At 40.8% G+C, this 27,555-nt stretch overlaps 4 protein-coding genes across 10 annotated transcripts; all 4 read left to right on the top strand.

The window, feature by feature from the left end:
- The first annotated feature begins 113 nt into the window (after positions 1–113).
- On the top strand, positions 114–8,985 carry matk (megakaryocyte-associated tyrosine kinase). Of its 4 annotated transcripts, none has more exons than XM_061297333.1 (15): positions 114–787; positions 876–920; positions 1,052–1,165; positions 1,240–1,355; positions 1,631–1,850; positions 2,173–2,266; positions 2,327–2,392; positions 2,495–2,594; positions 2,705–2,789; positions 2,850–2,923; positions 2,987–3,188; positions 3,280–3,366; positions 3,603–3,831; positions 7,875–7,973; positions 8,945–8,985. In XM_061297333.1, exons 2-14 carry the CDS (start codon positions 912–914, stop codon positions 7,946–7,948), a joined length of 1,470 nt encoding a protein of 489 aa, XP_061153317.1. In that variant the 5' UTR covers positions 114–787; positions 876–911; the 3' UTR covers positions 7,949–7,973; positions 8,945–8,985. The 4 variants fall into 4 exon arrangements, with proteins under 4 accessions (XP_061153317.1, XP_061153316.1, XP_061153318.1 ...); XM_061297332.1 differs by having other exon boundaries at positions 1,019–1,165; XM_061297334.1 differs by having other exon boundaries at positions 1,005–1,165.
- rx1 (retinal homeobox gene 1) lies at positions 8,972–14,986 on the top strand. The gene is made up of 3 exons (XM_061297339.1): positions 8,972–9,275; positions 11,888–12,132; positions 12,606–14,986. Exons 1-3 carry the CDS (start codon positions 8,972–8,974, stop codon positions 13,059–13,061), a joined length of 1,005 nt encoding a protein of 334 aa, XP_061153323.1. The 3' UTR covers positions 13,062–14,986.
- A 3,273-nt stretch (positions 14,987–18,259) lies between these two features.
- Positions 18,260–22,116, top strand: LOC133166870 (fizzy-related protein homolog). Of its 4 annotated transcripts, none has more exons than XM_061297211.1 (14): positions 18,260–18,404; positions 18,680–18,764; positions 18,845–18,946; positions 19,095–19,158; positions 19,405–19,532; positions 19,614–19,696; positions 19,784–19,967; positions 20,087–20,152; positions 20,231–20,333; positions 20,514–20,698; positions 20,875–21,108; positions 21,301–21,405; positions 21,504–21,596; positions 21,673–22,116. In XM_061297211.1, exons 2-14 carry the CDS (start codon positions 18,699–18,701, stop codon positions 21,712–21,714), a joined length of 1,455 nt encoding a protein of 484 aa, XP_061153195.1. In that variant the 5' UTR covers positions 18,260–18,404; positions 18,680–18,698; the 3' UTR covers positions 21,715–22,116. The 4 variants fall into 4 exon arrangements, with proteins under 4 accessions (XP_061153195.1, XP_061153194.1, XP_061153193.1 ...); XM_061297210.1 differs by having other exon boundaries at positions 19,402–19,532; XM_061297209.1 differs by having other exon boundaries at positions 18,845–19,013.
- A 136-nt stretch (positions 22,117–22,252) lies between these two features.
- On the top strand, positions 22,253–27,399 carry haus5 (HAUS augmin-like complex, subunit 5). The gene is made up of 19 exons (XM_061297207.1): positions 22,253–22,831; positions 22,915–22,977; positions 23,104–23,136; positions 23,418–23,442; positions 23,516–23,648; positions 23,736–23,895; positions 23,965–24,061; positions 24,343–24,428; positions 24,518–24,572; positions 24,658–24,785; positions 24,857–24,938; positions 25,152–25,306; positions 25,391–25,553; positions 25,627–25,707; positions 25,795–25,940; positions 26,117–26,213; positions 26,490–26,628; positions 26,728–26,860; positions 27,138–27,399. The coding sequence occupies exons 1-19, from the start codon at positions 22,737–22,739 to the stop codon at positions 27,235–27,237; spliced, it is 1,971 nt and encodes a 656-aa protein (XP_061153191.1). The 5' UTR covers positions 22,253–22,736; the 3' UTR covers positions 27,238–27,399.
- Positions 27,400–27,555: the final 156 nt, after the last annotated feature.

The following is a 27,555-nucleotide window of genomic DNA, read 5'->3' as shown; positions in this document are numbered from 1 at the left end:
TGCAGCAATGATGAGTCACAGTTGACAAACCACAGCTGCCAACCCCTTTAAAAAACAAAACCAGACAATATTTTTAGGAAACATAAACATGGAAATTAAATATTTAAGGGAAACCGGTAAATACAACCTAACTAATGAGTGGGACAGCCAGATGAAGACTGTCTTTGAGAACTTCCATGTTGCACTCTCAGTTGTCCGCAAAGCGACGACGAAATGCCCAAGAAGTGATCTTTACTGAATTATCAGTAATGCGTTAGCAGAAGAGATGACTGAATTTTGTGGGTTGAGCTTTTGTGCCTGCATGACGGTGCAGGCTGCAGTAGACTGAAGACAGGAGGAGGAAACATGACATCCCAAGAGGTGATTGCGCAACACTTTTGTTTAGAAGTTCTCTAGAAGTGGTTTTGTCTAAGTTGCCAAGTGCAATTGTTTTTAGTTTGAAACTACGTCACTTCTATTGAAACGCAATATGTTACTGTTGTTTTTTTGTTTTTTTTGGACCATGATTTTAGTCATGTTATCTAAATTGAGTTTGTGTTGTCTATGGTTTTATGCCATTGTAAATAAAATAATAAAAAAAAAAAAGATGTGGAGTAGAAGCTCTAAATTCCATGTGACTATTTGCGTCATATGTCAGGAGAAACACATTTAAGCAAAGATTGAGGAAGTGCTGTGACAGAAACACTGGAATGCGTCTTTGGCCACTTGTGATGGACAATATCGCTACACAATGAGATGAAATGCTGCAAAACATTTTATTCCTGAACAAGACGACTGTCCACATCAGGTAATGTAACATTTAGAAACCTATATATATATATATTAAAAAAAAATCTTCTGCCTCTTACTGGTAATTAATTTTCCCTTTCTGTCAGGTATTGAACAGATCTTCCAAACTTTCTGACCTGCTCATGGCAAAGGTAGCTGCCTCTTTTTATGTGCATGCTGTGAACAAAATAAACATTCAATCCAAAGTAGCCTAATCGTCAATATATTTGAAAAAGGTTAATATTTCTAGCTCTTGACACCAGAGTTGTGCCAACACTTCCAGATGAGCTGGACCACCGGTACTCAATGTGTTGCCAAGGGAGACCACAGGAAACCCAAACCTGGGGAGCTGTTGTATCACAAAGGAGACATTCTCACTATTGTTGCCATGACCACGGTAAAAAAAAATAAAAAGTCCTAATCAAGTTTTGTAGTCAAACTTAGAAACCCTCCACCTATATTTTCTTGCAGAGTAAGAGATGCTACAAAGCCAAACACAATTCCACTGGAGACGAGGGGATCATAAATGTCGCCAACGTGCGGGAAAGAGAAGCTCTACGGGTGGATCCAAGCCTCAGCCTCATGCCGTGCGTAAGCCGCTGTGTGGGATGCAACAGAGTGACACATTTCTTTCTCACAGGGGAATTCTTGTAAACCCTTGCGGGAATCATGATCCTTCCTCTATTGTTAAAACCTTAAATCAGAAGCCATACCTTATCTTTTGGAGTTGCGGCCAGTCCTAGATTGAAAGGTCAAATTAAGATATAGGGACTTTCTCCAGCAACTCCAGAAGCAAGGGACTCCAGTCACATGACTTGAATCAGCCTTAAGTCTTAAATACCATTTGTCTGTAATCCATTAGATGGTTTCACGGGAAGATTTCGGGCCCAGAGGCAGTTCGTAAGCTGCGACCGGCTCAGGACGGCCTGTTCCTGGTGCGCGAGTCAATCCGACACCCTGGCGACTACGTTCTGTGCGTCAGCGCCTGTGGGGAAGTCATGCACTACCGAGTGATGTATCAAGACGGCAAAGTGACTATTGACAACAAGCAGCACTTTTACAACCTCATTGACATGATTGAGGTAGACACTTTTATTTCATTTTTTTTATTTGTATTCATGTTATTTTTTTTATTTTATTAGTAGTTTTTATATTGATGCTACTTTATTTTTGTTTATTCCACAAATGGATGATAAAAAAACAGCACCTAAAGATTTTTCAATAATACTAACATCAACATGGTGTGGTCGCCCATTATTTGACCATCTTACGTAATGAGACTTATTTCTAACCTCTAAATGAGGAACACAAAACAGCGGAGCCTAAAGAGGAATATTACAATGTGATTTTCATGCGCTGCACGTGAATCACCTCTTGACACTGTTTTGTTTCCCCTCTTCACAGTTCTACTCACAAAACAAGGGTGCCCTCGCTCAAACACTACTGAAGCCGAAACCAAAACATGGAGCAAAGTCGGCTGAGATGGAGCTGACAAAAGGTAGTGAGAATTAATTGGAATTTATTTTCCAAATTCATCACGTGTCTGTCCACTTTGTAGCTGGATGGCTGCTGGACATCAGCACACTGAAGCTGGGCCACACCATTGGGGAGGGGGAGTTTGGCGGTGAGTTTTTCCCCTTATTCCGATAAAGCCATTTGTAATCACAATTAATTTTCCTAATTGTTCAGATATTAAGAGTTTGCTAATTCTTTATATGTCCTCCAGCTGTGTTCGAAGGTGAATATTTGCACCAGAAGGTGGCGGTAAAGACCATTAAGTGTGATGTCACAGCTCAGGCTTTCCTGCAGGAGACCACAGTGATGACGTGAAACATCCATTCTTATTCCAATCAAACACTTCTAACTTCATATTCAATTCACAGCAGTGTATCCATAACCACATGGAACTTCTTTCTTGTTTTAATTTGGCTCCTAGGAAGCTCCAACATAAAAACTTGGTCCGCTTGCTGGGAGTCATCTTGCACAAAGGCCTTCTTATTGTCACAGAGCTCATGACTAAGGTATATGAATAATTACCAGCGTGTAGAATAACGACTCTTACCAGATCATTTGCGTCGCAGGGAAATCTGTCAAACTTTCTGAGGACAAGAGGACGTTCATGCATTAGCTCCGTGCAGCTACTTCGCTTTGCACTGTAAGTTGTGCCTGTGTACAAAGATGCCTTTTAAAAGTAATTTTACATACGGTGCGTGTGCAGAGACGTGTGTCAGGGAATGGAGTACCTGGAATCCAAGAAGCTGGTCCACAGAGACCTAGCGGCTCGCAACATCCTGATCTCTGACGACGACGTGGCTAAAGTTGGCGACTTCGGGCTGACCCGGGCGGCCTCGAGGGTGTCGGATAAGCAATGTGCCAAACTGCCTGTCCGCTGGAGTGCCCCTGAAGCTCTGAAGAAACAGGTTACTGACTCCAGTATTATAAATACATAGTCATAGTCCTGTCGAAAAACTAAAGCATCTTAAATACATTTCTATTTTTCTAAATGTGTAGAAATACTCCACAAAATCAGATGTTTGGAGTTATGGCGTTCTTCTCTGGGAAATCTTCTCCTATGGCCGTCAACCATACCCAAAGATGGTATAATTTGTAATAAACACAATATCTCACTTTTCCTCTATACACAAATGTATTAACTGAACAGATGATTACTATTTGTCAACATTATATTGTACTGTATTTTAGTCTTTCATTTCTTTGCGTCTCCAATTAGGCCAATACCTCCTTGACTCCTTATTGCCTTTGTTAATTTATTTAACTTATCAAAGTGCTTAAAGATTGATTCCTCTCCTCCATGTGTTACTTTGACGTGGCAGGCTTTGATGGAAGTGACTGAGCGAGTGGAGGGTGGCTATCGTATGGAGGCACCGCAGGACTGTCTCCCCGCTGTTTACGCCCTCATGACCCTTTGCTGGGCCAAGGAACCTCGTAGAAGGCCCGCTTTCCATAAAATGAGGGAGAAATTAGAAGAAGAGATGGCCAAACGCAACCCGGGTTACGAGTCGTTACATCAAAATGGAGTCGGGCGTGCAACCGGATGTGGAGGTGGATATGCCACTCACAGTGTTTAATTTGCATCTATTGGTTGACTTTATGAATATTTTGGACGACAGAACATTCAAGCTTAAGGTACACCTACAAATGAGATCCGAAATATTAGATATGACTGCATGTAATGAAATGTTATTTGGAGCAATTTCACTTGAGGAGTCAGCAGAAAATGAAGTCAAGTCTTTTGCTGGATTGTTGTCACATCGGATGAGCGCATTGAGGAGATTTAAGTCAGCGTAAGCTCGGTATTTGTCTCCGTCCCGCGAGACGAGAACCCAAATTGAAGCTTGAGCCTCATCGCCAAATGAACCAGCGTACAGCATTGCTTCAATCTGCTCCCTGGGTTTTTTTGTTTTTTTTCTCAAGACCCATAATGGGGATGAGCTGCAATTTCCTCCACAAGGATTTACTGCAAAACCAAATGTAGAAAATGATGATAATAATAATAATAGAAGATTGGATGGGGTTGCGTGAAGGATTTACTTTTGCTTGCCGTGTACTGGGCTGTGTTTTTGTGTCACAGGACATACTGGTGCTTTTATCCCTTTGGCCATATGTTAATGATGCATCTAATACCTTCCAAGGTGGGCTTTCTGTTTGAGTGACAGACAACAAGCTGTTTAATGACCATTAAGTCACAGAGAGCATTGAAACCTTTTCACTAGCACTTCATATCCTTCACAGTCCATCTTTAGCGCTATTTATCTGTCATTTTAAAATCCATCAATCACTTATTGTGAGTTTTGAAAATGATTTTGTACTTTCCAAGTAATAATTATTTACTATGTGACATAGTATTTATCAGATTTTAAAGTGCACTCATTTGAATCATTTTGTCTCCACTGACCGGATATACAGTAGGCGGCTTTTAACTTGTGTCGTTTAGATCGTTTGAGTGGAGCAGTTGCATAGATTACCCGTCAACTAGCCACAATCCCGTGTGTGTTTAGCCTTTTAGTGATAGTAATTAGGTCGTGCTCAAACTTGAGATGCGGAATTTATTCGGCAATGATTCTATTTCTATTTGAAAGCGCTTGGTAAATAAATAAGTTGCAATTAATTCCGTATTCAGTATCAAAAACATGTTTTCACCAACTGTTATGAGTGCTCTTGGTATTCCGACAGTATTCATAATAACAAAGACCAAAATTCAGTATTGTGAAAATAGTGAGGAATTTCCCAAAAGAAAAAAAACTGTATTCTCCTCATTATACAAAAAGTCTTGATATTACAAGAAAAGTTACATTAGGAAAGTTGCATAAGACTTCATTGTAAAAAAAAAAAGTCTTGATATTTCAAGAAAAGTTACATTAGTTAAGTTCTATAAGAATTGCATTCACCAATTAATAAAACAATATGATTCTTTGGTTATATCAAAACAATTGATGTCGTAACAATAAGACCAAAAAAAAGTCATATTATAAATGAATAAAAAGACAAGGCAACTTATTAAATACAGATAATTGAATGGGCCATTTTGTACAGGAAATGGTTATAGGTCAAGGAGTTTAAGGACAGTTGATTCAAAGAAGCGTTCTTTGCTGTTCAGTACATTATGCGTGTTAAAAGCAATGCATCTTTCCTGTTTACATCACCTTCGCTACCTCACTCTTCCCTCCTCTTCCTTGGTGCGCCATCTCCACACAACCTGTCTGTGCACCACTCGGGGTAAGCTGACACTGCGCATTTACACGTTAGCTGCTTTTACCTTTAATAGGATCAGGGCGTCTTAAGTTGTCATTTGATAAAACCAAGCAGCTTGAAAACTACACTGCTGCCCCCTTAACCAATTTATGCACAGGATAACGGGCAAATAGTTGAAGAGTAGAAGGGCAGAGATTTGCAAGAGCAAAATTGGAGCAGGATAATCGCCGCAATCTTGTTGCGACTAAGAGAGTTGAAGTTTAACTTGTAAATATTGTGGTTCATTCTTTACGAGTGAATGGAAGACTGTGTTGAGAAAACGTCCCCTTGAAGAGGGAGATGCAAAAACCTTTATGTTTTGTGATACATTTTTATATGTTAACATATTAAACCACAAGACAGTCAAACATCCTCTGAAAGAAATTGGTTGAATTTTTTTCTTTTTTTTTTTATTAATCAAAATTTCACTCTGCTCCAAAGGTAAGCAAATAGAAACCAAAAACAAAATGTACAACTGTTCTGCCTGTAATCGGTTGATTAATCAGTTTATTCTACCAAATAATCGGTGGGGCTTATAATCTTCATAAATATTTTAAAATAAACAATGCAGTAACACTTGTAGACAGACAATCTTTTTTATCCACTTACTGAGTCGCTTAGTTCTGAAACACGTTGTCAATCATGTCTATATTCTAAAAACCATGGTGGCATGTTAATAACGCGAGAACAAGTAAAGTATGAACCTGTAATGGACCAGAATGATGCAATATTTACTTTTAAGCAACCAATTAAACACAAATGGTTTGGCAACGTATGAAGAGGGATAATTAAATTTAAAAAAAAAAACGTTTTGATTTTGTTATTCAGCCTCAACTTGTTTTCTAACTCAAGAAAGACCGACAACAGGCTACTTTTATTATGCCCGTGCCAAGGTCACAAGAGTTCAGACCATTCAAAGCAAACTTCTCTGATCCCAATATGTGTTGTCAGGCGTAGAAAACAAATCCTTAATGAGGTTAATGGAAAGTACATCATACACAGGAGGATGCTTTTAACTCACTTGATCTAACTTAATAAAGACAATCACAAACACTGTCTTTCTCACTCGGCACCATCCATAGTTTTTACTTTAACATTTGTCCGTCCGTCCGAGTAACCACGGAGACAGTCCCCCCTCGTAAATGTTCTCTCTTTAACTTTATCTTTAGATTTGTTTGAGGTCACAGGAAATCTCTTTAGTGTCTTTAGAGTCGTGGCTGATTTCTAGGACACTAAGCTGGCATCAGCTTCTTCAACTCTGTGTCCTCCCCTTGTTTAAAGCAGACACTTTTTACCAAGGCATCATATAGGCAAGGCTGTGTGTAGTCTGGAACCAAACTGGATGGCCCCTTGAACTGGGTGACCCCGAAAAAATGTGAGGGAAATTATAATTGTTTTCTCTACTACAGTGGGTAGATTTTATTCTACTACTGATACTGTGGCGATTTTTTTTTCCCCAATTTTCTTTTTTAAAAAGTTTGGTTTTAGAATTCTCTAATCAAATATTCACAAGCCCACCGAGGTACTGTCTATGGAATTGACCACACATACCTGACTGCCATCATTCAGGCGGATCTCGGCACGTCTTTCTGAATAGACGTCGTTGTGAAGAGCTTAGATAGAAAATACAGTCTTCCATGTTGAAATCTGAAAAGCTCTCAGGTCGGCTGCTTTAAGATTACCGGCTGTTCTCCGGGGTTTAAACTAAATATGGCGAAGCTGACGTGAGCCACTATCTGGCCCAAATTGGGAACAGAGCAAAGACCGGAAACACACTTGACAATTAAGGATTACATTTTTTTTTTAACAGAATTGATACAATTGAGAGTGGAATTTTAGTCATACAAAATATCATCAAAGAATTTAAAACATAATATGGAAATTTGTGTTATTTAGATTCTATTTTGTTGTATCAATACAAGTGTTCTAATGTCAAAGTTTCCTTTCCCTCGCCATTTAACACAATGACGTCCGGTTGTGCCGAGTGAAAACTTTCATCGCATCTTTTGTCCCAAAGACAAAGAATTTCTCCAAAGAAAGTCTTCATTAGGCGAGGCCTCCTCCCGTGGCCGTGAATGAAATTGACATTTAATACAATTAGTTGAGCAGAAAATAGCTGCCAATCACTCTTAAAGGGGAAGGATTCCAATTAATAACCCCTCCTCGTTAATCCCCTTGTTTCACCTCCCACCAGCCTTGTCCACCTCTCGTCTCCTCCTCCCACCTCTCCTTTGCGTTTCTCTCTGCGGTGCATGCTGGCTGAACTCCACTCACAAAACTTTTTTTCGCACTCGACTACAAGCGTCTGGCTGATTTGCATGTTACATATGTATATGTATTTTTTTTTTCAAAAGGAATGCAAGGTGAATACAGGCTGCAGAGTGAGAGCGCACGGTGGATTCCGGAGGAGAGGAGCATCAGTAACTGAGCAACACGTTTACTTGTAACAGCAGGTAAGGGCTCATGAGCTTCATTTGGACTGTTACTTTTTTTCTGGCCTCTTAGCTTCTAGTGAGCATGCAAGGAAATAGAGTATTTTGTGAGTGCGCTTTATTCTGATCACATATTTAGTTGAGAAATGTATTTATATTTTATTATTTGCTCCTTAACTACTGTACTGTGCTGTACTGTTCTGCCAGACCACTGGGAAGCATAATTGTTTTTAATGAAAAAATTGTAAAAAAAAAAAAAAGAAATACATACAGAACATCATTTTGATATCAGGTATGGAAAGCAAAAGCGACCATTTTTTTTCAAATTTTGAATAATATTTTGTTCTTTTAAAGCAAACCAAATACTGCCAATTTATTCATGTATAAAAAATGAAATTAGTAGTATTCAAGTACATACCAAATTGTACAGCAAAATAGTTTTAAGAAGTTATAGTTTATAGAATAAAGGCGGAAATTTCGATGGCGGGATGATGGATGATAGATTAGATTAAATTGCATTAGGAAATCTACAATTTTTGCCAGAGTCTGCTCTGACAGCACTTGAAAAAGAATGATTAATAGATACCCATAAAATATGCAAAAGTTATATTCATAATATATTACGCTAAGTAAAATATTGGTCTAAATAAAAGACGTATGGATGGACGAGAATCCCTCTCCTGTGTGTAACAACACCATTGTTTCTAATTCACTTTGGTGGGACATTCTCAATATCAAGTGTGATTAGATTCTGTAGGTGGACAGATTTCTGGCTGCAGTCGCTTCAATTTATAAGCTAAAAGTCACCGGTGAGGGTTTGTGTCCTCTTAATGGGCCAAACTTTGAAAGTAGAGGGGATAGACTTTAGGACCCCCCGCCACAGCTAAGCGGGTTTAGACGCACGTCAGGCTTCCTTCGAGGTAACGAGGTGATCTCTGACCTCCCTATTTGCACGGCGTCGCTCAATTAGGCCTCCTCCCCTCTTGCCGCAGGAGCCGCTGAGGGGCCCACACGCTCGGATGCATTTATCACTGGATACCATGAGCATGGTGGACGACAGCTGCCTCTCGCCTAGCAACTTCCACGACCTGGCCAAAGGTGGAGGCGTCACAGTGGGGGGCCACGTCCACAGCATCGACGTCATCCTGGGATTCAGTAAAGACCAGGATTCCCTGCTCGGCCCCGCTGGGGTCCCGGGGCCTCAGAAGGTGGACGTCGAGGACTTGGTGAATTCCGGGAAGCCGCTCGAGTCCCACCCGTCCTTCAGTGGCCACCTTGGGCCACTTCAAGATGATAGCTCAGAGCAACAGCACCAGTTTCAGGGTGAGTAGTTTCACGCAGTGTGGAGCGTATCGGACACTTACTGAGACAGGAAGTCAGTCTTTATTGCTTGTTTTGGACGTAATTGAATATATTTTTTAAAACCAAAGGATGACTTCAAACTCCCTGATTAAATGGAAAACCATCACCAATGTTGACACTGGGGCAGATTTTAAGTCAATGTGTTTCGTCGAGTTATCATGTCCAGAGCATTGCAATAAATGAGCTGTGCGGGGTGAGATTGCGAAATAAATCACAGAACAAGATGGTATTGGGGTTTATGACCTTGAAGTCCAATCCCATCTCCCTGTGGAATTCCCCCCTAATCTTGTGTTGAGCACAGATTAGAATGGCCGGGTCGTCGTTCTGTTGTCGTCGTGATGTTATGTTGACATCTAATCTGAAGCTGTCTTCACATTTGACAGGTGGTTGATGACTTTGTGGCACAGACATGACAAATATTAATTTCCCAAGAATTTGAGAGGAATACATACATATGAACAATGATCAGAATCCTAATTCTAGCTTTATCCATCAGTGTTTTTAAAAATATGTTTTTTCTTAGTGAGGGGGTTTGTTGTCCAGTTGGTTTCATCTGTAATGCAAAGTCCGTTCTAACCAATCAGAAGACACTTTAGCAACCAATGGTATTTGGTACTTTAGGCAAAATAAATGCCACGGTCAAACAATTTAAGTGCATATGTATGTCTGACTCGTCTTGATTCTGCGCTTCCAATTCAGTCCTGTGGGTGGCAGTAAAGTGCATTAAGTGCATTATTTTCACTGATGCATAGCCGAAGCTTCATCTGATGGTTCACTGCCCATTTGGCTGCATTGCAAGCAAATTGTAACGTAATTCACCCCTTGATTGCGTATCCATCCCGAGTGCCCCCAAAAATTAATTAGCAATCGCTTAATTAGTTTTCACTCGCCAACCCACTTTGCTGAATAAACTAAGCCACCAAACAAAACACGTCAGTATCTATATATTTAAGATAAAACTAAAAATAAAACATATTGAGTACTAAAAGAAAACATAGGTGACCATTTGCAAAGAATGCCCACCCACGGAGCGATATCTCTCGATTTCATCGAACTGTACTGTGATGTTGTTGCACTCCACACCTGTAGGTGGCAGTAAGTGTAAGCAAACTGCCACACTCAACAAGCTTACATTTAAGTATTTTCATTCAAAACGTTACGAATTATTTTAAAAATTATGAACAAAATAATGTATCTTTTATGCTACCCAAAGAGTATTTAAATTGCACATTTTCAAAACGAGTCCATGAGGCCAGTTGCAATGACGTCACTTCTTTATACAGTATGTAACTGTCCCATCAAGTCAGGCCACTTCCACTTGGATGAGCAACTTTTCCCAAGTTGGGTGTCATTTGCCCCCGCCCCAGAACTCCCCACTTGCCCTCCCTTGTGTGCTGGCTGCTAAACAGTGGGCACCCTTCAGACTCGCGGCTGTGATGGGCTGACAGGCACAAGAGCTGGTCGCTGAACCACACCCGACCTCAGGCCTTTGTCCCAGCTCGGCCTTTGTCATGGCTGCTTAATGAGAGCTCGATAAAGCAAGCTCCGCATCCAGCATTGTCGCCGGGCGCGCTCCAGCTCGCCACTTGAAAGAGCACCACGACCCCTCCTTTATGTGCCACCGGCGCGTCTCATTCACCGAAAAACAAGCCGGCTGCTACATGGCCCACTCGTTTGCTCTTCCCAAACAATGATGTCATACAAGGCTACCAAGTGAAACGTTGGAAATGAATGCAATCAACAGTTTTACATTCGATATAGCAACGTGACAAGTGGCCACCATCTTTGCGGAAGTCTCATTGTGACCAAAATTGAGCGGCCAATTCAACTGTAGATGAGGGAGGAGCATTTTTGGAATATATTCACATTATGATTATTATCAGCAAACTGCCATTTAAAACCAGCAAAAAATAAGCGTCTCTGCTCCTGTTTTGGTTAGCAACTGAATTCATAGGACCTCTATGGACTTGTTTTCAAGTCTTGCTCCAGTGCGATAATAGTTTGCTTCCTGACTACTCCCGAGTTGCTCTTGAGAAAGGCCCGTGTTCTGCTTCTGTGTCTGACACTGCAATTTACACCCACCAATGTTGGCGAATGTATTTCCAGTACAATGTGAGCTCATTCTCTTTCATAATCTTGTATGTACAATGTTTACAGTCCAGGCCGCAGCATTTCATTTCGTTACTTCAGGAGCAGATAAAGAGTGGAAACATGTTTAACAAATCCGATTAGCAGTGTTTACGAGCCTCATTGAGGTTGAGAGGATTGATGGCTTCACTCATGTTCAGTAGCTTAATGATGCATGTGTCCAACTAATGGACGCTTGTCTGGAATGTGCACATTACTTTCTTTACTTCTTCTAGATGTGTATTTTTTTAAATGTTCGTTACACTCGGCAAACAAAACTAGCAATTTAGCTAACTCGCAAAACACAAATGTATATGAAGACAAACAATGTAATAATATGGTGATATACTGTATAAAAACATATTCTATGTACTATATATTCTGCTGCCCCCTGGTGGCCAGGCCTATGAAAAAAATAAAGTAGTTGTCCTTGTGTTTTTGTGCAGATGCCGACCTCTTTACCAACAAGTGCGATGAGGAACTGAGAAAGAGCGTCGAGAGCGACGAAGGCAAGTCACCCGAGCCGTGCAAGGACAATCCGCCCAAGAAGAAGCACCGACGCAACCGCACCACCTTCACCACCTACCAGCTGCACGAGCTGGAGCGTGCCTTCGAGAAGTCCCATTACCCTGACGTGTACAGCCGCGAGGAGCTGGCCATGAAGGTCAACCTACCTGAAGTTCGGGTTCAGGTAGGATCAGTGTCCTCAATTCAAACTTTATAACGTCCGGTTAAGCGCAAATTCTTCCAGTGCATAATATATACGTAAATCAGTCCCAACTCATTACTGACCTGAAAAATCACTAGTTTTAATTTACAAATAGCAACTAGCAGGAATAGATGTACCTGTAGTTCTATAATAATAGTTTTTGAATATTTTCAGCCGGGGACCCATGTTCATGTACTGTATGTATTATTATTAAAGCCTGACCTGGGATCCTAACCCTGAGCATCATGCCAGCAAGGCTTTGGCCCTGGTTGCCAAGTCAAGTGATTACACCAGATAATTGCAAGTCGCAGCGTGTGTGTGTCCAAACATACTAGCCCTTAAGAGATTCCAGTGTCTCCAGTTGCTCTGATCCTATCACATTGAGACGTCATATCCAACTGGAAAATAATTCTAGACTGTTGGGGAGAAATTAATACAACGTCTTCAATCTCCAGGTGTGGTTTCAGAACCGAAGAGCCAAATGGAGACGTCAAGAGAAAATGGACGCCAGCACCATGAAGCTCCACGACGCGCCGATGTTGTCTTTCAACCGATCGGCGCCGGTTCACACCGCCATGGGACCCATGAGTAACTCCCTCCCATTGGACCCTTGGCTGACCTCCCCCTTGTCCAGCGCCACGTCGGTCCACAGCATCCCGGGCTTCATAGGCCAGGCTCAGGGCCTTCAGCCCAACTACCCCGGCCACGGCTTCCTCAATTCCAGCCCTCATCCGTCCATGGGTCAGGGAATGCAGAGTATGGCGGCGCCGCCCCCTTACCAGTGTCCGGCGCCGTACCCCGACAAGTTTCCGCTGGAGGACATGGACCAGCGCAGCTCAAGTATTGCTGCACTGAGGATGAAAGCCAAGGAACACATCCAGTCCATGGATAAAACCTGGCTACCCATGTGATTTACTCAGTGGCTCCTCACAATGCTGACATGATGGCAAGGACCTTACCCACAATGCAAAGGAAAATGATTCTAAACTGAGGATCGAGGGACTTTCTTTTTACACTTTTCTTATTTCTCGCTCTCTCTCTATTTTTTTTTATTTACATCTCAAGGACATCAAGTGGATGAGTGATGTGTTTTGAAACTGCCCTTTTTGAATGCGCGGCCATATTTGCCATAACCATTTATCCATTTTCAATACGTCATAAGTTATCTACTATGTCGTATTTCTGCTGGTTGTTTCTTACTTTTACTTTTACCACCTTGCTTTCCTTTGTCCCTAAAGTGTTTTTTTTTAATCAAATTAAATCAAATTGCCAATTTGTTAACGGGATAATTGGAGTGTAAAGTATAAAAGAGTATTAGGGCCGCACTCAGAAGACTAGTTCTGCTGAAGAATTTGGACATTGACTGAATTATCAAGATCAAAATTCAAAATATTTTTTCCCCCCACTTAATATTACAATTACTTCTCATACATTTCAATGTTGTTTCTGTGAAACTACAAATATACATCTTTAAAAATATACCTTTTTCCCCTTATAAAATTATTCAAATAAAAATTTTCTTTATTGGAATTTTTGGAGGATTTGGGCTTTTTCATAACCTCTCCCCCACATAAAAAAAAAATCTTGTAGTAATTCATTTTTTGTTTCTCGAAAAAGCTCAGTTTAATTTCAATTTAACAATTTAATTGTCATAAAATAAATTACAAATGTATTGCCTTTTTCAAACGCATTTTATTTTCCGTGTGCTCTGATACTCTTTGATAGGTCTATCTCGAGGACGGTTTAAAAGTTTGTTTTTTTTACCCTTAACTTTTACAGTTGAGGAAGATACCCATACTTTTATGGTCCAGGCAAAGGCACACCAATTACTTGTAAATTGAATCATTAGTGTAGGTGGTACCAAGAGTGGCAGAAATAGATCACTAGTGTAACTAAGTACATTTAAAGCAGCAGGTCAAGGCTGGCAAAAAAAATACCCTTCTTAAAAAAAAAATTGACTGTAAAGTCAATAATTGCTCATAGGGCAACAATCCGAGGTAAGACGGCACCTTCTAAGTGCGAATATACCAAAAAATAATCATGCACAGTTGCTTTATTGGTGTGCTGTCATGCTTAACGAGGGAGGGACGGAATGTAGAAAGTTATAAAGAAAAAAAAAAACAATTGTTTTGCTTCATTTCTTGTGCTTGAGTGGCTTTTGGAGGAGAAAGCCTGTTGGCAGCTCAGTGTTGGGTGGCTGAGCGTACGTGCGGGCTAGCACCGTGTGATGCGTCACCCTGCATAGTTCAGCCTTTGTTGAGCACAATTGATCCAAGTGCGTTGTCTTTGTCTGCACTTGCTGGATGGGCGTCGGGAGGGGGGCGGTCTCGGGCAGAACTAAATAGGCCCTTGTAACCATTTGTGTTTCTTTCTCAATCAAAGGAGGGGAGGCATCGATCGGAGCTGCTATGATCAGCGGTGACACTATAGTGGTCTCGTCCATCTGTCCTTGAGTTTGTCACTGAAGTAAAGACGCTCGAATTTAATGGTCGGAATATATCGATCAATCAGCTGCTCATTTCTGCTTTGTAAAGTTTTTTTTTGTATTGCGGGTTATTTAGACATCTGATTAGACCTCAAACTGTGGACAAATGTGGATTACCTTGCACAAATAGAGCTTTCAACATGTGTGATTTGGGACTATGAATAAGCCAAAGGTTATGGACAAAACTGCACTAGATGGTTTTTTTTTGTTTTTTTTTTTCAAATGGCACAGGGTTTCTTTATTTAACCCTGTGATGCTGTTTCTAGAAATACATGTCGTAGAATTAGTCATGTCTTTCCTTTTGTCTGGAACATGGAGGTGTGTATTCTGGAAAGATGTGAACAAAGATCTACTGGAAATAAATATAGTTTGATAGAGCATGTGTCACTGCTTTCTCACTTTCATGTTGACCCATGCGCCCATTCCCACCGTTTTTTTTTCCTTCTTCCCCCTTTCAGCCCAGTAAGTCTAAAGAGCAATCCAAGATTACAAGAGAATAATCGTTATCATCTGACATACATGCGCAGAGACGTTTTTCCTTGTGCTTGTCACTTGTGCTCCAACTCCCTCTGTGTGTCTCTCTTTTTTTTTCCCTCCACCCCTCCCAATCCTCCATAGATGGCAGGGTGCCAGCCCGTTAGGAAGATGAGACTCCAATCAATCAGGGCTTCCCAGGGGGGCCTCTGACCACAGGGCCCAGCTCCCTAATTGCCCCCAAGCAAGCCAGCGAGCAAGCGAACGGGCATGCAGGCAAGGAGGACTGCAGGCTGAGCCGCTGCGACACATGTTGGCGTATGAGGTGCATCACTTTCTTGGACAGATGGACGGACATATGCACGTAGGCGCGTGGATAAACAGGAAGAGGGTAATGTTGACATGTTTCTGTTAACATCTCGCAGAAGTTACACTTCAAGGGCTAGTTTTTGTGTTGATTAGCTGTAAAGGCATTTTCCACAAGTGCTGCTTGTTTTGCCTATACTACAAAATGGGTAAAAGTTGTGTCGTTATAATTTGTTTAGCTGAGAGCGAGCGAGAGAGAGAGAGAGAGATATGTTGGAGGGGGGGGGCGCTGCTCTTCGGAATTAATGATGGAGAAAATCCCCCAATTAGAGCGTTTTCCTGTGTTGCAGGATGAGTTCAGCGCGGGGTCCTTTGACAGGCCCGGGGATTAGTACCCAGGCCGAACCGAGCCGGGCCAGGCCTGAACGGGCACCGACTAGCCGGACAACTTGGCACTGCTCAGTTGGGGCCCGCTCGGGGCCGTGGTCCCAGCCAGGGGCCGAGGTAGGCATGCGTTGAACCGCAGTTAGTAGCACAAAGGAAAGCATGGGAAAAGAGCAACAACACTAAAAAGGAATTACATCCGATTTAACCCTTACATATAATGCTGTTCGGGTCAAACCGGACCTGATTTGACAGCAAGGAGAAAAAAAACATTAGTGTGGTTCTGAGCCTAAAATACACAAAAAGGCAATTATTTAAAACCATATTGTTTTGCATATGTGCTTCAACGTTTGTGTAGCGCTGAAGAAGGTGCTGAGTCCTGAGAACTGTCTGTGTTTCCACCACATTTGCACAAGTTCCCTCGCAAGCATGCAACTGTTGCTCTGTTGACCTCTCCTAAAGAGGTCAGAGGGTGCATTAACATAGACACAAGTACTTGTAGCGTCTGAGACTTTATTTGAGGATTATCAAATGTCAGCCAGGCTATTAATATATTTAAAAAAAAAGATCTGTAGTTTAGAGTTTAATGTAGACTGTTATGATCATATTCTTGGTCAAAACATAACATTGTATAGAATATGAAGGACAGTAGCTATGTAAGGGTTAAAAAAAAGAAGTTTATTTTCTTGCTTCCATTGCATTCATTATTAGCTGTTGCATCAATCACAGGCATCTTGCTCCTTCCTCCAAAACAATAACTAATCCGATCTGCACAATGGCGCTGATGAGAGAATCAATTTATTGGCTTCTTGAGTCTTCCCATGCGCAAACTGACTTTGACTGGCCATTAGCGAATGACTTTTTCAACACAAAGTAGCTTTTGCAGGAGTACACAATGGCACAGATGATGTGTCCGGCCTTCTGTCACAACAACTAAGGCTCTGGTGAGGAGATTTCTTTTGACCTTGACGATGCACGTGCACGGAACAACATAAGGCCTGCAAGGTTACATCGGCCACCATATTGCACACATAGGCATACACTAGAATCTAGTGACTAGATGGTCACTACATTAGGTACAATAATGTAAACATTAAAAATAATGTTGAACTTAGCTCTAAAACCTCAAAAAGTTTGAATTGGGTTGTATTGTTTTTGCTTTAAACAAAAAGCATCAGCCACTGCGACTTATTGGCAGTTTACTATAATGATTCAATTTTCACACTTTCTAGTCTAAATGTGAAGTTGATGGCAATTAGTGTTAAATCTTGTTGACTAAAGTGTAAATACGACAGGCACAAACTAATCCCCACAATCCACAACAGTCCTTGTGTCCATCAAGAACAACAGTCCCTAATTACTAATTGATTAATTGTGCAGTCCATTATTTTACTCCGCTGCCCGAGCAGATCTGAAAAGGCCGCGGCTGGAGTTAACAGTCTTATTGGGAAGACGTGTTCCTCGCTGAGGATAATAAGGGAAAATAGCGGAATTAATTGGGTTTGATTAAGAGAGCTTTTCAATGGGACAGCTTTTTCGCATGACATAATTATAGGTCACTGGGGGGAGGTGAAGGTGTTGGGAGGGGGGTATTTGCTGGTCGGCGCCAGTGTTGCCTGGGTGTGTCTATGAGTGAGTGGGGCAGACAGAGAGGAGGAGGTGCATCATTCACACTTGTGGATCTGTGTGCATTTTCTATAGGCGCACTCACCATAAAACATATAGTGAAGTTCATTGGGTCAATTTGTGGGGGGTCGTTGTGCAATTATTATCAGTGCCACCACTTAAGGTGCAATCATATGTGTATGTATCAGAGTTGAGTATAGTAACGGATTGCATTTATTCTGCCGAGTGACTTTTTGTGATAATTTAGTAGTTGGCTGAGTAGTTTTAATGGAACATACTTTTCACTCCATTATATTCTGCTCGCTACCTTTATTTCCATTTTACTGGCTGATGTAACTCAAGTTATAATAGCAATGGGATTCTTTTATTCATTTTCACTTGATACAAAATAGAATTGACATTATACCGAGGCATCTTTCTATCATGAAACATCAACCAGAAGCTCGTCTAATAACTATAATAATATGTGGATCTTGAGAATTGATCACTCTTGTGGAAACCACATGATGGAGACAGTTAGGTTAGCACGCCACCTATGTGTAGATAAGAGAAACGACATGCTCACAGAAATTAATGGGAGAAAATGCGCAAAACTGCATGTAATACGATTGTAGAACACTACACGGAAAATATTTGGAGGAGTAGATTTTAAATGCAATGGTAGCGATAATGGCATACGGCTTTTACCTTCATACAAACGTTTTATATTATTACGCAACAGTGGCCAGTGCTGTGACAAGAAACTGTGACTAACATACACAGACAACATATTATGGATTATAAACGACAGAATTGAAAAAAAACAATCGATAGATTATAGAAAATAACTTTATGGAACGTACGTAGCTGCTCCCGGAAGTAACACACTTCCGTGTTTACGTCACGTGGGTAATATCCCATAATGCAACTGCGCGTATTTCGCCGCACTTGTTGACATACAGTACTGTACTGTATATCTTCCGCATCTGGATTTTCCGAGGTAATATTTGTCTTTTGGTTGGTAGTATTGAAGAGTAACTAGGTCTAGAATGGTTACATGGTTAGCTAATTGCTCTGTTTAAGCTAAGGTCAGCATGAATATTTTTGCTATTGTTCCACTTGCCTCTACCATAACGATCTATTGTAGTGTATGTGCAAATATGGGCGTTTCTCATGTTAAGATAGAGACGTGTTTTCATCGCGCGTCATGTGACCCGATTTAGTGATCGGCAAACAAATAGATGTATAACACTGATGCGATCTAACAATTCCTAGGATTTTCCTGAACTTCAAAATGGACCCACAATATGAATTCCGTCTACTGCGCCAAATCAACCATCAAAATGACAAGAGTCCTGCTGTGAGTTTCCTTGCATTTATTTCACTTGATTCAGTGACAATTACTGCACTTTTCACACATCCCTTATATACTGTTTGCAGAAACCTGCTGCTTCCCCAATATTGTCACCCAGTAAACTCGGAGACAGGTTCATTCCCACTCGAGCAGGGGCCAACTGGGACATCAACTTCCACAGGCTCGGTGTATGTACTCTGCTACAAAACTACAAATCAGAATCATGAGAGTGTAGCAGCATGTTTCGTTTATAGGGTATTGATTGTTTTTTATTTAAAAAACAAAAACAAATTCACAAGTTGTAATCAATGATGAGTGTCTTTGGTTTTCAAATAGGAAAATGAAAAGTCAGCAAATCAAAACAAGAAAGCCAAGGAACCATCTTCCGATATTGTTAAAGGTGAATATGATTTTCTATTTACTAATTTCCATAGCAAACAATTCCAAGGCAACTACTTATGTTATTTACTAGTTCTGTTGGTGGCATTACAAAGCACGCACAAAATCTTAAATCGTTTCGGGCGCAATACAACCTGGACACATAAAGACAAAAAAAAAAAACATTCATGTTCATATACACACCTATAAATAATATGGCTGTGGATTTCTGTTTGTATCAAATTCTAATTGTGCGTGCTTTTAGCAGATGGTTTGACGTACACTACTCTGCTGAAAAATGAGCTCCTGGGAGCAGGAATCGAAAAGATCCAGGACCCTCAGACGGAAGACAGTCATTTGCAGTTATTGACACCTGAAAAACAAAGACTCTTCACTGTATGATTATTTTAAATAAAAAGAAAAAAGGAAATGATACATTAAAGAGAAACCTTCCTCCTATGTTTTTCTTTTTTGCAGTACACACTCGAGCTCAAAAGAGGATCACCAGCCAGCGAAACTAACGTCTCTCCATACTCATTATCACCTGTCAGTAACAAAAGGTAAACGTCTTTATTTTGTTCCAAATGTAACATTTCAAGTTGTATCTTCCCTGGAGATTTCAACATTTCTGACTTTCCTTCTTGCAGTCAGAAACTGCTGCGATCACCTAGAAAGCCAACCAGAAAAATTCCCAAGATCCCTTTCAAAGTCTTGGACGCACCGGAGCTCCAGGATGACTTTTACCTTAATTTGGTGGACTGGTCATCTCTCAATGTGCTCAGCGTTGGCTTGGGGACATGCGTCTACTTGTGGAGTGCCTGTACCAGCCAGGTACACCTGCCATTTAATTATCGCTATCACCATAATGTGTAACTTTTGCTGTGGTTAAACTGGTTCTCTTTGTGACTTTATCAATGTATTCATTATTTTTTGCATTGTTTTTTCCTTAGGTAACAAGGCTGTGTGATTTATCCGTGGAGGGGGACTCGGTCACCTCAGTCGGATGGTCTGAAAGGGTAAGTGCTTACTTGGGTGGGTGGAGAAGAGTGGATGAGTTGGGGATGTTTTGTTAAAAGGTTTCTTCGTATGCTAAGGGCAACCTGGTAGCGGTGGGGACTCAGAAGGGCTACGTTCAGATTTGGGATGCTGGCGGCGGGAAGAAACTCTCCACCCTGGAAGGACACTCAGCCAGAGTCGGTTAGAATGTTTGCAGTAAAATGAAATGATAAGGAGTGTACGAAGGCTGGACAATAACACTTTTGATTTAAATGAGGGTAACCTTTACTTTATTCAACTGGGCACTGTCGGGAATTATTTTAATAACGGGTACACATTGAGTCAATGGATAGTTGTCACTGACTTGGTGTCTGTGCTCAGGAGCGCTAGCATGGAATGCCGACCAACTTTCCTCGGGCAGCCGCGATCGCATGATTCTTCAGAGGGACATTCGAACTCCTCCACTTCAGTCAGAGAGACGGCTGCAGGGACACAGGCAGGAAGTGTGCGGCTTGAAGTGGAGCACCGACCATCAGCTGCTTGCTTCGGGCGGCAACGACAACAAGGTCTGTGTTTACGACATCACTTTTGACAAATGCTGGTTTATTTATATCATCTATTTTATATATACAGAATATCATTTTAATATACTGTAATTATCGAGAGTGAGAAGTCCATTCTGTATCTCTGCCACATATTTTCTCTCAGCCTGAGCATTCGCTCACTCAATCCTTCATTTCAGTTGCTGGTTTGGAATCACTCCTCACTGAGCCCAGCACAAGCTTACACAAATCACCTGGCTGCAGTGAAGGCCATCGCCTGGTCACCGCACCAGCATGGCCTACTGGCCTCTGGGGGCGGCACGGCTGACCGTTGTATTCGTTTCTGGAATACGCTGACATCGCAGCCGCTGCAGTGTGTGGACACGGGCTCACAGGTCTGCAACCTGGCATGGTCCAAGCATACAAATGAGCTGGTAAGACTCAAAAAATATATATATTTTTAAATTAGTTGAAGTTAAGGAATTATATTATCAATTTCAAACAAATAATTGCTATCTAGCATGCTTTATTCATTTTCGAGTAACTGTCCAACGTGAATTGTCAGGTCAGTCAAAAAGTATATTTAATTAATCATAATAGGAATTCAAATTATTTTCTTCTCCTAGGTAAGCACTCATGGCTACTCTCAAAACCAGATCTTGGTGTGGAAATATCCAGCGCTCACTCAAGTAGCCAAACTCACTGGGCACACCTACAGAGTTCTCTACCTCGTTAGTTCCTTTTATTCTGTTCTTAATATGACTTTTGATGTATATCACTTATGTCATCTTATCAAAGTTTATTAATGTTTTTTCTTGGGAAATGTCAGGCGATGTCCCCGGACGGTGAAGCGATTGTTACGGGAGCTGGAGATGAAACGTTACGCTTTTGGAACGTGTTCAGTAAAACAAGATCCACAAAGGTTGGTGAAGCTTGTGGAACAGATTATCTTCATGTCCGACAGATTATTCACTTATTCATTGTTCATTTTCTTTCAGGAATCTGTGTCGGTACTTAATCTGTTTACCAGGATTCGGTGACATTGAACAACGAAGCGTGATTATCATTGCTACATTTTTCCAATTTAACATGTTATTCAGGCAAGCTAGGTTTTGTAGATGTAGTTCAAGAAAAGACCATGTATCATAATGAAAGGCTTTATATTTTATTTTCTAAGTGTATATTGTTGGTATTGAGTTGTTTTCACAATTGTGAATCAAAGAGGGAACTTTTCGATTTTGTAAACACTAGTCTACTTTATTTAACGCACTTGAAATATGACATTGCTTGATGTTAGTTAACACTTATCATGGTTTCTGCACTTTGAGCTTTAATGTTACCAAGTTGTTGGTCTGAGTTCAGTTTGTCTAATGCTGTGCATTTAAATCATTACCACATAGTTGACTCTATGTAGTAAATTAATAAAATATACATGATTCACAGTATCTAGTGAGGCCTTTTCAAGCTGCAATTTAATGAAATGCAATGAAAATTTTAATTGCATAAGAATTATTTCAAAAATGCTCCATTGCCAGTTTATTGTGTGTTTGAAGCAAAATGGTATATGGTGGCCTAATCTCTTATATTTTTTAAATTTGGTTATTCATTTATACAAATGAAACTGACCATATACTATATAGACACAGTACTTACATACAATATTTTGTATTTAATTGTTTACACAAAAAACTATCATTTCATTAGGTACATTTATTACAAATAAATAAAAACCAATAAACGAATAAAAAAAAAAGCTAATATTATTAATAAAAGTGAAATAAACTAATCGATTCACAGGTTGTAAACCAAAATGCTCTTCAATAAAGTTGTTAACTAAAATGAGGATAGGCGGGGCATTCTAATCACGTGACCACAATGTTTCCGTCTGTTGACGGGCGGGAAATTAGAAGTCCAGGGAGTGTTTAGTATATATTGTCTACGAGCCTACAAACTCCACAGTCAACTAGTTTAGTACAACAAGTAACTACGAATAACTAGTCGATAGTTAGTTTATGTATCCAACTAGCTAGCTAGCGAGAATTCCATTTTGACGTCAAGCAGGATGGCGGCCAAACAGCTTGTGCGGGATTTGAAACTTTGGACGACAGAGTTCAATCTTTCCCCGGAGAGTCTGCCGCCTGACAACTATTTTAAAACGTCAGTGTCATTATTGTGTTATTATCGCTTATTGTCACAGGCACAACACCGCTTAACCATTATGCTAATTGTTTCCCTTCCAGGCTGTGTGTTGGGAGAAGAGCCTCCATTTGGAAATATATAATCAACCACGTTTTTCAACAAAGGTTTGTCTTAAACATTTAAAAGTTTAAGTGGTATGTATACACTAGGTAATGAACCTTTTCTTTTTTGTATGGAAGCAATACGCTTTCATAGTTCACAACTGAACTCTCACGTTTTGTCCTTTCTAGAACTGTGAAGCTCAGGAGAGGCAATCTTCAGTGGTATCCTTTTGTTGCTGAATAACTTCTTGACTGTGTCACTATATTGACCACTACATGTTATTTGTGTTATGTCTTTAACGTAATCTATTTATGAGAATGACTCAAGAGAAATTAAATTTAGTATATTTTGGCTCACTGCATTTGTTGACATGGGTCCTTGCAGAAGTCAGTCACTCCAGTTTCTCATTGTAATTTGTTTTTGTCAGCAACAGGACTGAAACCCTAAGTCTCTGATAGCATATTAGTTGTTTGGATATTTTTTCTTTGACAATATCAACAAGGTATAAAGTTCTTCAAGACAAAGAGGTACTAGGTTACAATATATTTCAAACTCCATTTGTTGTTATTGCCGAAAGACAATGTTGTTTTGCGTGCTCAGGCAAAGCAGCATGAGTGTCTGAGCGTGGCCACTAAAAAGAGCGAGCTTCAGAAGAAGATTGAGCAGCTCAAAAGTGATATTGGTCATCTGGACTCTGAGATCAGAGCAACTGAGGAACAACTAGCCACACAAGGTCAGTACATTACAACAACACCAAAGTGTATCTCGGTGTGAAATCTTTTTCCCATTGTTGTTTTTTTCCTTACCCCCTCTTTCACAGAGCGGGCCAGCAGTTCCATCAAGGCTCAGGTGGAGGACAGTCAACAAAGGAATTTGCTTCTCCAGGCCTTCAAGCAGAAGTGCGTGTCACATCGCAAGATGCTGTCAAGTGACATTCAAGAGATCAATGGTTACTGTCAGGCTCTGGAGCAGATGGCCAGGTAAGGCAGAAACAGTCTTCAGAATCATGGCGCCATTGAAAGATTAATTTTCATTACTCTACATTGCAGGAAAGCAGAAGTTGAGGTGCTGTTTGAGGATCAGCTTTCCAGCTACTGTGATGTTGATGCGCTCCTTTTCAAAGCTCCAGCGGAGGCACAAGTCCTGGTAAGAACCTCCGAACAAGTCATTATTTGTTCAAATTTGATTTAGGAATTTAAGACAGAAAAAAAATCTAAATAACACATTGGACAACTTTCTGCTTGTTAATGAATAACATTTTCCTCTTATACTATTGCTGGTCCAATAAATATTGACCCAAGTTTGGGAAAATCAGATTTACATAGAAACAACAACTAAAATTAGTCTTTTAATAGTTTTGGCTAATTGATGTTCTTTTATAACTGTTTTGGCAACATATCAACTAATGGCATCATGTCTTTCACTAGAGTTACGTGAGAAAACTTTGTGACGACCGGGTCCATTTTTATCAGTCTTTACAAGAGAGTGAATTGAAAACGTCAGACTGTGGGCGGTAGGAGCCTCACGTTTTATTGCTTATAAAAAATTCTGTATTTCCAACTGCTTTTTTACGACTTGATTAATTTTTTTTTCTCGTCCCAGTATGACTAGCGAGCAAAGGGCGGCTGTGTTTCAGGACTGGTTAGGTGCTGTGGAGGTTGGTCTTTTAAAATGAGGCAATACGTTATTATGTAAAAATGTTAACATTAAACCAAATAAATTTCTGTTTATTTTATGTGTAGAACCTGGTGGATGTTTACCCCCCAAATCACATCCTCGCTTCATTGCAACATCTGGCCACCGAAAAGCAGAAGGCATTGGAGGCGAGCGTGTGCTCTCTGGATGTTACTCAGAACGCAAAAACTCTTGGGTAGGCAAAGCAAAAGGTTCATTTGAAAGTGTTTTCTGTTGTGGATTCATTGTTTTCTGTTTTTATTATAGGATTGATTATGAAAGAAATCAACTCTTGGACTTATTGGCAAAAGAGGATGACGACTTGCCGTCCGTTGAGGCACTCTTACAGGTTGTTCTTACAAACACACGATTAATCCGGTGTTTGTTTTTATTTTTTACATCTGCAACAAATTACATTATGAGCACTGTAGTAGTGGTGGTAGCAAACTAAAACAAGCGGCAGGTTTGGCAGATCTTGGACAATTCTTCAAATAATACAAAAATAACTACCTGGTGTTTTAACATACATATCTTCACGTATTGTCTATTTATATGATTGCAGGCTGCATGGCAAGAATTAAAGGAGCGTTCTGATGAATTATCCCAGAGTCGCTTCAGGGTTAAGCAACTTCAGAACCAGCTGGTGGCTTGCAGGAAGCAAGCTGAACAGAATTTGTCTTGCCTCGACGACGACCACCACAATGACTCGTTGGCACTGTAAGTCCCCTGTGCAGAATTCTTCTCAAACCACCACAGTAGCCAAGTTAAGTGAATGTTCATTTTTCTGGTTATTTTATTTAGGTCAGTTTTGGATTTGGAGCTCGAGTGTGTGATGAAGGCTGCAGCCAGGGATCATATTAAAAAATGGTGGATCGAACTTGACCAGCATGCCCGAAGTCAACAGGAGGCGCACAGCAATCTTTGCATTCAGTGGCAGAACATTGTGGACGTCAGCAAACTAGTGGTGAGCCTTGCTGGACAACATTGAGTTCTGCCCTGTTGGATACCACTCAACTTGTGTTGCTGCATCTGGTCAGGTCCTCAGACAGGAACAGATTAGAGGTCTGGTCAAGGGGATTTCATCAACTAAAACGGAATTGATCCAGATGCACAATGAGGTGTCTTTTCCATCTTTGACGCCTCGCTTTACATCATCCAAATTTTCAAAAATTCATCATTGATCAATCTGACTGTCTTTGTTTTAGCTACAGGACTTTGTAAAGGGCAAGGTGGTGCCACAGTGCCATGATGTCTCCAGTACTGCCGACAATATGAGGAACTCCATCTCAAAGGAGGTTAAACAAATGGGCACTGTTTCGATTCAAGCCCTGGACCGGAGGAATGTTGATGGGTAAGAACATGTTGTTCAGTACTTGAATATGTATATAACATGCATCGTTTGGAAATTTGCGAAGAGGCCACACAGAAAGGCCCTAGCGCAGAGATTCCGATTCCTCAGAAATGTGAGGCAAACGTGCTGAACACAAGACTGCTGCATTCAAATTCTCTGGCTATTTCTCACTTCAGACTGCAGAGAATTCCGACATCGTGGCTGTCCATCAATCGGTTGCAGTCGCCAACCTTCAGCAGCCTCTGTCAAAGCATGCCGTTCCCGCTCTACAGGGTGAGTGTATAAATCACTTTCAGCTATTGTGACCAAAGTGCGGCCAACGTTTTGTTCTCAAGCATCACGGCGTTTTGTCGTTTGGAGTCACGAGTCAGCAGTTAACAATATGAGGCAAAAAGAAAAACTTGTGGTGTCGTGGCCCCACCGCTAGTTTGTCTCGAGTGCTGAACGTCGAATGCATTTGGCTGCACAGATGAACATACACAGACCCCCCCCCCCCCCCCATCCAGAAGACACTTTTTCTCTAATTCCATTTGATCATTTTTAATGAAGGCTCCTGAAGAGTTGTGCGCCCAGGTGTACCGCAACAAGCTCGAGAGGCGGTTTCTCTCTCTGTTACTACAACTTTACTCTACCACCCTGCGGAAATCCAAGGAGGAGGTGGCGCAGCTGCTTATATCTGATCACAAAGGTAATCGAGCATTGACAGTTTTCTTGAGGCGTGTACAGTTCATGCAAAAATACTTCCTAACTGCATTCTAATGATTCTTTGCTGTCTTGTATTTTTAAGTCTTGCTGGCCAGAGTCAAAGAGGAAGATGAAAAACTGCTGGAGTCGTTGGTACCAAGGGCCAGGATTCTTGTGCAAAAATGCGCAAAAGGTTTTTCTAATGTAGAAAAAGTTCAAATGGCCATCAGTGACTGGTGAGACGCATTGCCAGACACTTACTGAATACTCCGCAAAAGCAACTTAGACTTGTTTTCACAGTTCAGTAAATGAATATAGACTGACAGAAAAAATGTTTAACGGGGAAACACGGTTAAAATCATTTAGAATGATTAACTGCTTTAGGCTGTAACTTGATTCAATCAAGAATGACAATAATATACATTTCTTGGCATCGTATTTTGTCATTGCGTGTGTTTGCTGCATTTGTTAGTTAACTTGTTTGTTTGTCTTTGTGTGGGTTCACACCCGTAGGTGGGATCAGCCGGCCCAGCATGTCCTACCTGATGTCCGCAAAGGAGGACTGACTTTTCGGCAGTGGCTGGATAGGTGGAAACTAGCTGCCGAAGTCTAGATGAGACGAGTAAACCTGTACAAGTGGCAAAACTGGCTGTTGTTACATTCGATTTGTTTCATCCTTGATAGTTCTGCTATGTGATGCTGTGCGGTAAAAAAAATAACAAATTGATGGTTTTATCTTGTCTTTCTTGGAATGAATAAAGTGGACTTGCTGTTTTGTGGGCGATTTCAACTGATTATTATTCAGGCATATGCATCTTATTGCTGTTTATTGTAAACTACCGGTCCATATGTGATCGGGGCATTGATAAACATGGTAGTGGCGCTTTTAAATATAATGTATACGCTGTGATTTCTCATGAAGCAACACTGC

The sequence above is a fragment of the Syngnathus typhle genome, linkage group LG14, assembly GCF_033458585.1.
Source record: "Syngnathus typhle isolate RoL2023-S1 ecotype Sweden linkage group LG14, RoL_Styp_1.0, whole genome shotgun sequence".
Classification (NCBI taxonomy): Eukaryota; Metazoa; Chordata; class Actinopteri; order Syngnathiformes; family Syngnathidae; genus Syngnathus; species Syngnathus typhle.
This window is presented reverse-complemented; position numbering and strand designations above follow the sequence as displayed.

What these genes read in the sequence shown, in the direction of transcription:
- matk (XM_061297332.1), top strand. An exon ending in CAGCTACTTCGCTTTGCACT is followed by an intron (nt 2,924 to 2,986) that starts GTAAGTTGTGCC and finishes GTGCGTGTGCAG; the next exon opens with AGACGTGTGTCAGGGAATGG. An exon ending in GCGTGCAACCGGATGTGGAG is followed by an intron (nt 3,832 to 7,874) that starts GTGGATATGCCA and finishes TTTTTTCAAAAG; the next exon opens with GAATGCAAGGTGAATACAGG.
- rx1 (XM_061297339.1), top strand. Translation starts at nt 8,972, where the DNA reads ATGCATTTATCACTGGATACCATGAGCATGGTGGACGACAGCTGCCTC. An exon ending in GCAACAGCACCAGTTTCAGG is followed by an intron (nt 9,276 to 11,887) that starts GTGAGTAGTTTC and finishes GTTTTTGTGCAG; the next exon opens with ATGCCGACCTCTTTACCAAC. An exon ending in TACCTGAAGTTCGGGTTCAG is followed by an intron (nt 12,133 to 12,605) that starts GTAGGATCAGTG and finishes TTCAATCTCCAG; the next exon opens with GTGTGGTTTCAGAACCGAAG.
- LOC133166870 (XM_061297208.1), top strand. Translation starts at nt 18,712, where the DNA reads ATGAATTCCGTCTACTGCGCCAAATCAACCATCAAAATGACAAGAGTC. An exon ending in ATCTTCCGATATTGTTAAAG is followed by an intron (nt 19,159 to 19,401) that starts GTGAATATGATT and finishes GCGTGCTTTTAG; the next exon opens with CAGATGGTTTGACGTACACT. An exon ending in AGGACACTCAGCCAGAGTCG is followed by an intron (nt 20,334 to 20,513) that starts GTTAGAATGTTT and finishes GTCTGTGCTCAG; the next exon opens with GAGCGCTAGCATGGAATGCC.
- haus5 (XM_061297207.1), top strand. Translation starts at nt 22,737, where the DNA reads ATGGCGGCCAAACAGCTTGTGCGGGATTTGAAACTTTGGACGACAGAG. An exon ending in AGGAGAGGCAATCTTCAGTG is followed by an intron (nt 23,137 to 23,417) that starts GTATCCTTTTGT and finishes AATATCAACAAG; the next exon opens with GTATAAAGTTCTTCAAGACA. An exon ending in AAGTTCTTCAAGACAAAGAG is followed by an intron (nt 23,443 to 23,515) that starts GTACTAGGTTAC and finishes TTGCGTGCTCAG; the next exon opens with GCAAAGCAGCATGAGTGTCT.